Source organism: Bos mutus, chromosome X (genome assembly GCF_027580195.1).
Source record: "Bos mutus isolate GX-2022 chromosome X, NWIPB_WYAK_1.1, whole genome shotgun sequence".
NCBI lineage: Eukaryota > Metazoa > Chordata > Mammalia > Artiodactyla > Bovidae > Bos > Bos mutus.
In genome coordinates, this window is record NC_091646.1 from 78,231,302 (window position 1) to 78,243,873 (window position 12,572).

Below are 12,572 nucleotides of genomic sequence, written 5' to 3' on the forward strand. Positions count from 1 at the left end.
GACAAATACTACCTTTCAGTCTTCTTGCTCAAGTGTTTAAACAGGTGGGACTTGTTCTCTCTCCCAACCTTGTCTAATATACTCTGCAAAAAAGGCTCAACGTGTTTTATATGTGCCCTCTAATTTTTGTGTGCCCTATAGCCCCATTTTGGGGACTCCTTGGCCTTGCTTTTCTTTTTCTCAGACTTTATATTTTTCTTGACGCACGGGGCCAGCAGCATCAGCGTTCCCTGGGACCTCGTTAGGAAATCTAATGGTCAGGTCCCACCTCATCCTTAAAGGAATCAAAAGTTGGGGGTGAGGTCAGGTAGGGGGCCTAGAAGTCTGTGTTTTAATGAACGCTCCAGGGGATTCTGATGCACTGTGAATTTGGAGAATTGGTTTAAATAACTTTAATAGAGATTTCTGTGTTCCACAGGATGGTTTTTAAGAGTAAAAGTTTCCTTATGCGTAAACTGCCCATTTAGTCTCCTTTGTTTTTTTTTAAACTTAATAGATCTTTTTTTAAAAAGTGGTTTCAGGTTTACAGAAAAATTGAGCAGAAAGTACAGAGAGTTCCCATATACTTTCCCCACTTCAGTTTCCTCTATTACTAATATCTTGCAGTTAATATAGTACACTTGTTATACTTGATGGGCCAATATTGATACATTATTATTAACTAAAGTCCAGAATTTCCCTGATAATTTCCCTGATAGCTCAGTTGGTAAAGAATCCACCTGCAATGCGGGAGACCTGGGTTCGATCCCTGGGTTGGGACGATGAGAAGGGAAAGGCTACCCGCTCCAGTATTCTGGCCTGGAGAATTCCATGGACTGTATAGTCCATGAAGATTGTATAGTCCATGGGGTCACAAAGAGTCAGACACGACTAAAACACTTTCACTTTTAACAAAGTCTGGAGTTTACCTTAGGATTCCCTCTTTGTGTTTCATATTCCATGGGTTTGAACCAATGTACCACGATTAGGGTGTCATACAGAATATCTTCACTGCCCTAAAAATCCTCTGTGCTTCGCCTGTTCATTACTCCCTCTTCCCACACCCCTGACAGCCACTGGTCATTTTACTGTCTCCACAGTTTTGCCTTTTCCAGAATGTCATATAGTTGGAATCATACATACATATAGCCTTGTCCAAATGGCTTCTTATACTTCTTTTAGAATGCATTCCATATCTTTGGGTGACTTGATAGCTCATTTATTTTTTTCACTAAATAAATTCCCATTTTAAAGTTAATAATATCCCATTTTCCCATTACTATGGTTTGTCTACTGAAGAACATCTTGGTTTTCCCTGGTTTTGACAATTATGTGTAAAGCTGCTATAAACATCTGTGTGCAGGTTTTGGTGTGGATGTAAAATTTCAAATCTTTTGGGTAAACACCAAGGTGCCTGATTGCTGAATCGTATAATAAGAGTGTTTTTAGTTTTGTAAGAAATTGTCAAACGGTCTTCCAAAGTGAGTGTGCTATTTTACATTCCCACCAACAATGAAGGAGAGTTTCTGTTGCAAAAAGTTATATTTTACTGCATATGACTTAATTCATTTTGTATCTTTCCATGGTCAGAAATAACTTTGTCTATCCACCACATCTGGGATGAATATAATATTCTGTGTTCTTTTTAAAATCAACTCTAAAGATTTTCACTTGTAACTTATTGTTGTGTGGTATATGTTATAATTGTATATTGTTTTCCATTTTGATATCTAGCAGTCCCTCAACTGTTTACTAAAAAGTGATTGAATCTGTTCTTATATTTGCTTTTGCTTGCTTTGCATTACTTTTGATTTATCATTTATTAAGTTTTAGAAACAGAACATATCCATTGGTAGAATCTCTATTCTTAATCCAGTGCTGTAAAGTTTTGGTGATTGTTTCTTTGTACAAGATTAAATGCTGATCGGTTGTTTGCTATATTTACTTTTAAGAAAATATATATACTAGTAACCATGCCTACTTATTCTTCCAGGTGAAGTTCACTATCAGTCTTTCAAGTTATCTAAAGAATGCCATGGGGACTCTAGATTAATATATAGTTGTGATACAATTCAGAATTCAAGTTAGTGTCTGTTTCATTCTTACTGTATTTAAACTTTCTATCTAAGAACATGATGCATGTCAATTTATGTCATTCTTTTTTCCCTCATACTTGGATTTTATAAATTTTAAGGTAATATTTTGTTTCAAGATTATGTCTCTATCATAAATACATTTCAGGGGTAAAGAATCTTCCTGTGATGCAGAAGATGCAGGATACCTGGGGTTCAATCCCTGGGTAGGGAAGATCCCCTGGAAGAGGGTGTGGCTACCCACTCCAGTATTCTGCCTAGAGAATCTCATGGACAGAGAAGCCTGGCGGGCTACAGTCCATAGGGTCGCAAAGAGTCGGACACAACAGAAGCGAGTGAGCATGCAGCACATTGTGTTTCAAGATTATGTCTCTATCATAAATAAATTATTATATTTTCTAGTTCTGTGATAGTTCATGGGAATGCAGTTGTTTTGTTTACCTTATAATTTCTGAATTCATTTGTTACTTTTAGTTATTTTTAGCTAATATTCTTAGAGTTGTATAAATTTCCATTCATGTAATCCAAACATCAAAATTGGATATGTATTCCTTTCCTATATACGTTCTTCACTTTTTTCCTCTTAAAGTTTTATCTTACCATGTTAAATATACTAGGTAGCAGGAGGCATCATTGTCATCCTGTATTAAGGGGAATGAGATTTTGCTTCTTGGTTTTAATTTAAATATTCTGTATCATGTTAAGAAACAAATTTTCCTCCTGGAATATTTTTAAAAATATTTCAATCTGGAATAACTATAATTTTTAAAAAATACATTATTGACATCTGTTGAGATGATTATGTTATGGCCTTTTAAAAATCTATTAATCTGATAAATGATGTTGATAGATCCCTTGTGGTATCAATCTGTGTACTTAGAATAAACTCTCCTTATTTATAGTAGGCAAACCTTTCAATGTAATGCTGTATTCAGTTTCTTAAAGTTGATTTGGTGTTTTATGCATATATTGCAAAGTGAGAGTGATCTATAAATTTTGACTGGTTTCTCAAGGACAAGTGGCAGGCTCTTGTCCTTGACCTTCAGGGTGCTTCTCTAGCTATCTTGTTTGTCACTCTCTTGAAAGTCTTCCTCTAACAGGATTCTATGGTATTTGAAGAATCTCTGTGGGAATTCCCTGGTGGTTCGGTGGTTAGGACTCTGCAATTTCACTGCAGGGTGTGCAGCTTCCATCTTTGGTTGGTGAACTAAGATCCCAAGCCTCATGGTGGTGGTGTTAGTCACTCAGTCATGTCCGACTCTTGCAACCACAGACTGTAGCCCGCCAGGCTCCTCTGTCCATGGAATTCTCCAGGGAAGAATACTGGAGTGGGTTGCCATTTCCTTTTCCAGAGGATCTTCCTGCCCCAGGGATTGAACCCAGGTCTCCTGCATTGCAGACAGATTCTTTCCTGTCTGAGCTACAGGGAAGTCTAAGCCTTATGGCACAGCCAGAAACAAAACAAAACAGAATCTTTGAGAAATGCTAACAGAAGGTAGCATGTTACATTTCTCAAGTTTTTAAAGCCCCTTTAATAAATTATCTACTTACCAATGTCTTATGCCCTTTCTTCTGTTGGGATTCAGTTGCAATAATTTGAACAATCTCTTTATATATCAAAGCTAATTGTCTTTTGGAAAAGTATTTATAGGAAGTACTAGTTTGTTGTTTACTTCACTTCCACTTCCTTTATCTATCAGCATAGTCTCATCTGACTGTTTTGTCCTCTTCTTCCTTCTTAGCAATCGTGAGTATTGCCCAAGTATGGTTTATGCATTCTGTGTTTTTTCTCTCCTTTAACAATTCTCAAAGAGTGGTCTGGGCTTCCTGAGCCCAAGAGGTCTACAAAGGGATAGCCAGTCAAAACTATTTTCATACTAATATTAAGACCCTCTTTCCCCTTTTCATTCTCGTTTTCTCAAGAATGTTCAGTGGAATTTTCTAGAGGTTGTATGACAGGTTCCCATGTCATTGCTCTGATGGCAAATCGAATATGTGTCCTCTTAAGGCAAACATTAAAAATATTTATGGAGGACTTCCCTGGTGGTCCAGTGGCTAAGACTCCATGCTCCCAATTCAGGGGACCCAGATTCAATCCCTGGTCAGATAACTAGATCCCACATGCTACAACTAAAATATCCTGCATGTTACAACTAAGACCTGGTGCAGCCAAATAAATCGTACTAAAAAAAGAGGTTTGTGGGGATTCCTTGGTGGTCCAGTGGTTAGGACATTGCGGTTCCACTATGGGGGCGGAGGGTGGGGGTTGGGGGGGCCTGGTCAGGGAACTAAGATCCTGCAAGCCATGTGGTACAACCAAAAATATAAAAAATAAATAAATTTGTAAATACAAAATTAAAAGGATTTGCAAAATACCTCTCACTAACTTTTTTTAATATAGTTTTCCCCCAAAGTTAATGTTAACATATAATGGGATGAGTTTGTTATATTTAAATACATTAATAAATATTTATTTTAAATATTTCTGGGTTTGATTTCTAATTCAGTAAATATCTGTAGATATTAATAGACTCCTTATAAATAAAAGTTCTTTAGGTCCCTCAATAATTTTGAACATTAAAGGGATCCTGAGACCAAAAGGTTTGAGGACTGCTGTTTTTTTACTGCCTGTGCGGAGTCCTGTATTTTCTCTTAACACCTACTCAACTGTGAGGGTGACTCCCACGTGAAGACCACACTGTGAGAAGAAGCACTATTATTTCCTCCTGGGATTTTTACTTAAAATTTTGACAGGTAGAGAAGGTGCCTTGGGTTAAGGATTGGCCCAAACCTCTGAAATAAGGCACCTCAACTAATATAATGCTAGGAAATACCTGTGCTTCTTATTTAATCAAATTTAGACAGTAACTGTTTATTCCCTCATATGATATACATATGCTTCTTCTATCATCCTCTATTTTTTATTTATATAATAGTTTTCTATTGTTTACTTTTTAACCTTGACAATGTACTTAAGTCTCTACTGTCCTCTTAACACTTGAAAATAATTCTTGACTTTCTAATAAAGTGATCTTTTTATTCTTACTTTTTCCTTTGCTACACTACCTTTATGTCCTTCTTTCATCTGCTACTTTTACTCTGATATTCTCTCCTGTAAATGCTACCCATTGTTCTAAATTATAGACTAACTGTAAAAGCTGAAAATAAATAGATGTCAACAACATCAACAAAAAAGAAATAAGGCACCTCAGAAACTACTATCCAAGATTTGCATTTCATTTCTGCCTCTCAAAGTAACTAAATCAGGAATTGAAGTATAAACTAGATTATTTACTGAGTTCTGTCTTTGAGTCAAGTACTTAGTAACAAAGATTTAAGTCACTTTGTCCTCAAGTAGTTCAAAATATAGTAGGCAGAAAAAGGGTGATTTTATGTATGTGCTAGTTCTTAACCACCTTCAAGGTTATTCTTAGGGATGAGTTAATGTTCTTTCTGTTAATGATAAGACAATACTTGTGTTGTGCTGTGCTTAGTTGCTTATTCATGTCCAACTCTTTGGGACTTCATGGACTGTAGTCCACCAGGCTCCTTTGTCCATGGGGATTCTCCAGGCAAGAATATTTAAAAAGAATGTATATATGTGTATAACTGAATCACTTTGCTGTACAGCAGAGTGGCACAACATGGTACATCAACTATATTTAAATTTTTTAAAAAGATGCTGTTAATAGTATGCCATACCACCAATTAGCACCATCTCACCCCATCCCTACCTGGCTCTTTCAGTGCAACTGTTGGGAATATTTTCTCTTCCTCCTTTCCTTCGCGCCTTCCTCCTCCATCCCAAATCACCTACATTGAAACTGGAAGTAGCAAACTGCCTTCGTAGTCCTTTCATCCTCTCTTTTCCAGTCCGCTGCTGCCACCACACTTACTTCCTAAAATTATTTTTTTCATACTGCTCCTCAAAACCTAAGGAGACTCCATTTTGGCTTCCCAGGCACTTCGTGATCTCTCTCCATCCATGTGCTCACAGACAGTCACCCTGTCCTTTGTTGTTGTTGTTGTTTAGTTGCCAAGTCATGTCTGACTCTTGCGACCCCATGGACTGTAGCCCGCCAGGCTCCTCTGTCCATGGGATTTCCCAGGCAAGAATACTGGAATGGGTTGCCATTTCCTTCTCCAGGGGATCTTCCCGACCCAGGGATTGAACCTGCGTCTCCTACATTGCAGGTGGATTCTCTATCAGCTGAACCACAAGGGAAGCCCAAGAATACTGGAGTGGGTAGCCTATCCCTTCTCCAGGGGAATCGAACTGGGGTCTTCTGCATTGCAGACAGATTCTTTACCAACTGAGCTATTACTCCCCGACTAGATCACAAATTCCTTGAGAGCAGTGACAGGGTAACAAATGCTTTTTGTATCCTTAATCCTCTTCCCTCATAGTTGAAGGCATAGATTTATTGAGTGTTGGCTACATAAATATGTTGATTGGCTAACACCCTTCCTCCCCAACTAGAATCCTCCTCAAATAAGTGTTTATTGAATACCTTCTCCGGAACAACACTAGAGTTGTTGAGACAACAGAAGTGAGAAGGACATGGTGTAGTCACAAGACTCAAGTGGAAGAGATTATGCAATCAGCATAGATGTCTGAACAAAGGGGGCTTTGAGGGAAAAGCGTGTTTGAGCTGGCCCTAGATGGATTGAAGGGGATTTCACCAGGCTGAAAAGAGGATGGCGGCTGGATGGGATTTCAGCTAGAATATCTGGACCTGATGAACAAAGGCATGGAGATGTAGAAGTACAGGGCCTATGTGGAGTATAACAAATCTGTGGCAAGAGATAAGTGCGTCTGGAAAGATGGGATCTAGCTTTGATAGGGCTCTGAATGCCATGCTAAAAAAAAAATGTAAACTTGACCCAGAGGCAGTGGGAACCAGCTTGTGATTTTTTAAGCAAGAAGGTGACAAAAGGCACTGAAAGTGTCAGCTATATAATGCAGATATCAACCAAACAACATTTTTCCTTGTTTACCCTCCCCTATAGCCCTCCATTGTGTGACAAGCCCTATAGTAATCCATTAGTTGGGATAATAAAACAAATCCCCTTTGTTCCTGGTCTACCCTAAATTCTGGCTGACCTCACGTGTGTGACCATCTAGAGATCTGATTTATTCCAGATGTACCATTCTCTGGACTGTATCTCATAGTGAAGCCCCAAAATATTATGGAGAGAGCAATAGGCTTGGAGTTAAACTAAATGCAGGATCAAATCTCAACTGTAGGAACTTTATAGTATTTCCTCAGTATTCTGCTGCCTTAACTTTTCCTATGGAACTGTTTTATATCTGCAAAATAAAACCAAAAACTACCATAATGTATTATCCACAGGCAAGACACCACTTTGATTTTTACTGATTATGGTTATTTTCTCTGTTGAACCCCCAGTCTGTTGCATCTGTTTTGCTTGATCTGCTTGGTTCTTATACTTTTCTTTTGTTGATACTTTATTTCTCTATACTTACTAAGGAAGCACTTTATAACCCAAACACTGAACCAGATAACTGCTGCAGGAAATGTTTGAAATGAGGCAGCTCAATTTAGCCAAATTGTTCTGTGTCAGTGGGTTACAGGAAGGAGTTTGTAAGGCCCCTATGGGGAAATGGAAAAGTTTTCCAGCTTCTCCTTTGTTGAGTCTTCATCTTGTAGTGTCATTATTTTGTTTTAATGAATTCCCAGAACAATAGGTACACCCTCCAAAAATATGACTACAGGACATATTCCAAAGCCAAATATAAATTATTTTTGGACTCCTCATACTTTTTCTTCCTATGATTTGTGTGGCTAATGTAGAATTGCTGGAACTGTGTATTTTAAATCATTTCCTGGATGAAACATGTAACCAGTGAAGAGAGAGGGAAAAAGGATTCTGCATCGTTTTACAAATTTTTTTGCCTGCTTTTCAGTGCTAGTCACTGGAATTCATGGGTGTTGGATGAATTTAAACAGAAAGAAAATCTCTCGAGTTCTTCTCATCAGCTAAAAGGGTGCTCATTTTCTGTTAAGATTTCTAGAAACCTGGAATACCTACTGTTAAGATTGAGTGCTTTTATAGGTTTGTTGAATATAGTAAATCCCTGAGTTAGACAAATATTAAGTGCAGATATTGACTCTGATGCTATCTACATTTAAAAGGGAAAGTTGATGTGAGGGGTGAGGGCAAGGAACATGCCTTGTTTGGAGGTTATTATTTGTATTTAGGTTAAGGTTATCTCTGCTTGTTTCTGATCTTCATCCTGTTGGGTCTGAAACAGCAAAAGAAGTGTATAGGGAGTTCTTGGGAATTTAGTTTCTGGAGCTTAAGATAGAGATGAGAGCTAGAGATAGTAGGTTTCCTTAAAGAATAAGGATACTCAGGATAAGGCACTGAAATCTGTTATCTCAGTCAGATCCAGAGCAAAGTAGAGAAACTGTTTTTTCTTCAATAAAGAGTAAAGACAGTTCTTCCTGAATGACAGAAGGGAAGACTGAGAGATTCAGTTTCCTATGTGTCCTTCTTGTTGTTCAGTCACTAAGTTGTATCCAACTCTTTGCAACCCCATGGATGGCAGCATGCCAGGCTCCTCCATCCTATATTATCTCCCAGAGTTTGCTCAAATTCATGTTCATTGAGTCGGTGTTGCCATCCAACCATCTCATCTTCTGCTGATCCCTTCTCCCTTCTGCCTTCAGTCTTTCCCAGCATCAGGGTCTTTTCCAGTGAGACAGTTCTTTGCATCAGGTGGACAAAGTATTGGAGCTTCAGCATCAGTCCTTCCAATGAATATTCAGGGTTGATTTCCTTTAGGATTGACTGGTTTGATCTCTTTGCTGTCCAAGGGACTCTCAAGAGTCTTCTCCAGCACCATAATTTGAAAGCATCGTTTCTTGGACACTCAGCCGCCTTTATAGTCCAACTGTCACATCCATACATGACTACTGGAAAAACCATAGCTTTGACTAGACAGACCTTTGTCAACAAAGTGATGTCTCTGCTTTTTAATATGCTGTCTAGGTTTGTCATACATAGCTTCTATTCCAAGGAGCAAGTGTCTTTTAATTTCATGGCTTCAGCCACCGTCTGCACTGATTTTGGAGCCCAAGAAAATAAAATCTGTCACTGCTTCCACTTTTTCTCCTTCTATTTTCCATGAAGTGATGGAACCAGAAGCCATGATCTTAGTTTTTTGAGTGTTGAGTTTCAAGCCAGCTTTTTCCCTCTCCTCTTTAACTATCATCAAGAGGCTCTTTAGTTCATCTTCACTTTCTGCCATTAGAGTGGTATAATCTCCATATCTGAGGCTGTTGATATTTATCCTGGTAAATCTCGATTCCAGCTTGTGATTCATCCACCCTGGCATTTTGCAGGATGTACTCTGCATATAAGTTAAATGAGCAGGGTGACAATATACAGCCTTGACATATTCCTTTCCCAGTTTTGAACCAGTCCGCGTTTCTGTCTTCAGTTCGAACTATTGTTTCTTGACCTGCATACAGGTTTCTCAGGAGGCAGGTCAGGTGGTCTGGTATTCCCATCTCTTTCAGAATTTTCCACAGTTTGTTGTGATCCACCCAGTCAAAGGCTTTAGTGTAGTCAGTGAAGCAGAAGTAGATATTTTTCTGGAATTCCCTTGCTTTTCCTCTGATCCAGTGGATGTTGGCAGTTTGATCTCTGGTTTCTCTGCCTTTTCTAAATCCAGCTTGTACATCTTGAAGTTCTTAGTTCATATAATACTTAAGCCTCGCTTGAAAGATTTTGAGGATAACCTTGCTAGCATATGAAAAGAGTGCAATTGCATTGTTATTTGAACATTCTTTGGCATTGCTTTTCTTTGAGATTGGAATGAAAACTGACCTTTTCTAGTCCTGTAGCCACTGCTGAGTTTTCCAAATTTGCTAGCATATGCAGTGCAGCACTTTTTATAGCATCATCTTCTAGGATTTGAAAATAGTTCAGCTGGAATTCCATCACCTTCACTAGTTTTGTTTGTAATGATGCTTCCTAAGGCTTACTTGACTTCAAACTCCAGGATGTCTGGCTCTAGGTGAATGACCACACCGTCATGGCTATCTGGATCATTAAGACCTTTTTGGTACAATTTTTCTGTGTATTCTTGCCACCTCTTCTTAATCTTTTCTGCTTCTGTTAAGTCCTTACTGTTTTTGTCCTTTATTGTGCCTTCTTGGAACTACATTGCCTTCTTTTTTTTTTTGTTTTTTTCTACATTGCCTTCTTGCATTTCTTTCTCTTTGAGTAGGTTTTGTTCACTACCTCCTGTACAATGTTACAAACCTTTGTCCATAGTTCCTCTAGTACTCTATCAGGTCTAATCCCTTGAATGTATTCATCACCTCCACTGTATAATCCTAAGGGATTTGATTTAGTTCCTGTCTGAATGGCCTGGTGTTTTCCCTACTTTCTTCAATTTGAGCCTGAATTTTGCAATAAGGAGCTCATGATCTGAGCCACAGTCATCCCCAGGTCTTGATTTTGCTGACTGTATAGAGGTTCTCCATCTTTGACTGCAAATAATATAATCAGTCTGATTTTGGTGTTGTCCATCTGGTGATGTCCATGTGGAGAATTGTCTCTTGTGTTACATGGTAAGGGTAGCAGTGCATTATATCTGGAGGGTAACTGAATATGTTAAATAATTTGCATGTCTATATTATTTAAATAATAACATAAAATAAGACATATGAATAAATGGTAACCCAAAAGGTGAAGACTACCTAAATGTCTAGCAACTGATAAATGAATCAATAAAATGTGGTATATCCATACAATGAATATTATTTAGTTCTGAAAAGAAATGTAGACTGATATATATTACAGCATGGTTGAGCCTTGAAAAAAATGTGAAAGAAGCCAGACACAAAGGGCCACATATTATATGGTTATATTTATATGGAATATCCAGAATTAGCAAATCCACAGACAGAAAGAAAATGGAGGTTATAAGGAGCTGGGGTAAGAGGGAGAAGGGAAGTTATGTTTATTGCATAGTGAGTTTCTGTGTGAGATGATGAAAAATTTCTGGAAATGAAGAGTGATGATGATTGCATGTCATTGTAAATGTGCTGAATGCTATCAAATTGTCAGTTTAAAGTGGTTTAAGTGGTAAATTTTGTTATGTGTATATACCACAATAAAAAAGGAATAAGCAGTAAGGGGTTTGGAACTCACTGTAATAAACCTGTTTTTCTTTTTTGCGCAGGAGCCATGGATCACAGAGGCTTTCATCAGGGAAGTTTCAATAGCTTCCAAAGTAGCTCCAGTGATGAAGACTTGATGGACATACCAGGGACAGCCATGGATTTCTCCATGAGAGATGATGTTCCTCCTTTAGATGGAGAAATAGAAGGTATTATTACTCCTGATGATAATTTATCTTTTTCAAAATTATTTCTAATGTATATACAATAGCATTAATTTATCTACTTGTACCCAATCCTATGAGTTTTAACATGTGCTTAGATTACTTGTAACCCCTCCCACCAACAAGATATAGAATAGTTCAACAATTCCAAAGAATTCCTTCTTATTACCTTTTGCACTCAGACCTTCCCTACCCCCAACCCCTGGTAACCACTGATTTGTTCTCTGGCCCATAGTTTTTCCTTTTCGAGAATGTCATGTACATGGAGTCACATAGTATATCAACTTTTTATTTTGCATTTTTGTGCTGGGTCTTCGTTGCTGCGTGTGGGCTTTCTCTAGTTGAGGCGTGTGGGGCTGCTCTTCGTCATGGTGCATGGGCTTCTCATTGTGGTGGTTTCTCTTGTTGTGGTACACGGGCCCTAGAGCATGCAGGCTTAAGTAGTTGGAACTCTTGGTCTCTAGAGTGCAGGCTCAGTAGTTGTGGTGCACAGACTTAGTTGCTCTGCAGCCTGCGGGATCTTCCTGGACCAGGGATCAAACATGTGTCTCCTGCATTTGCAGGCAGATTCTTAACCACTGGACCACCAAGGAAGACCAGTATGTCCACTTTTGAGACTGACTTCATTTACTCAGCTTAATGCTTTGGAGATTCACCCAAGTTGTTCGTTCCTTGCTGAATAGTATACCCCAGAGTGAAATCACTGAATAATGTGATAAATGTGTGCTGAACTTTATAAGAAGCTGTTGAACCATTTTCCAGAGTGGCTGTACCATTTTGCATCTGAGCTAGCCACATTTGGTAGGTAGTTCCACTTGTCCTGCATTCTCCACAGCTGTTGGTATTTTCAATAATTTTTATTTTAACCATTCTAACAGCTATGTAGTGTTATCTCATGATGGTTTAATTTCATTTTCCTAATGGCTTATGATTTTCAACATCATTTCATGTGCGTATTTGCCAAATTTATATCCTCGTTGATGAAATGTCTGTTCAAATCCTTTCCCCCTTTCATAATTGTTTTTTTTTTTATTATCTGGAATATATTTATGAAAGGAGAATTCCTCTTATATATTGTTTGGTTATCCAGTAATGTCATTCTTTTCATTGGCTACATA

At 38.2% G+C, this 12,572-nt stretch overlaps 1 protein-coding gene across 1 annotated transcript in view; it reads left to right on the forward strand.

Annotated features, from left to right (window-relative positions):
• CLCN5 (chloride voltage-gated channel 5) overlaps positions 1-12,572 on the forward strand; it is a 183,792-nt gene that overhangs the window by 120,510 nt on the left and 50,710 nt on the right. The window contains exon 3 of the mRNA XM_005887626.2: positions 11,293-11,439. Within this exon, the coding sequence (XP_005887688.2) occupies positions 11,293-11,439 (147 nt within the window). The remainder of the gene's footprint in view (positions 1-11,292; positions 11,440-12,572) is intronic.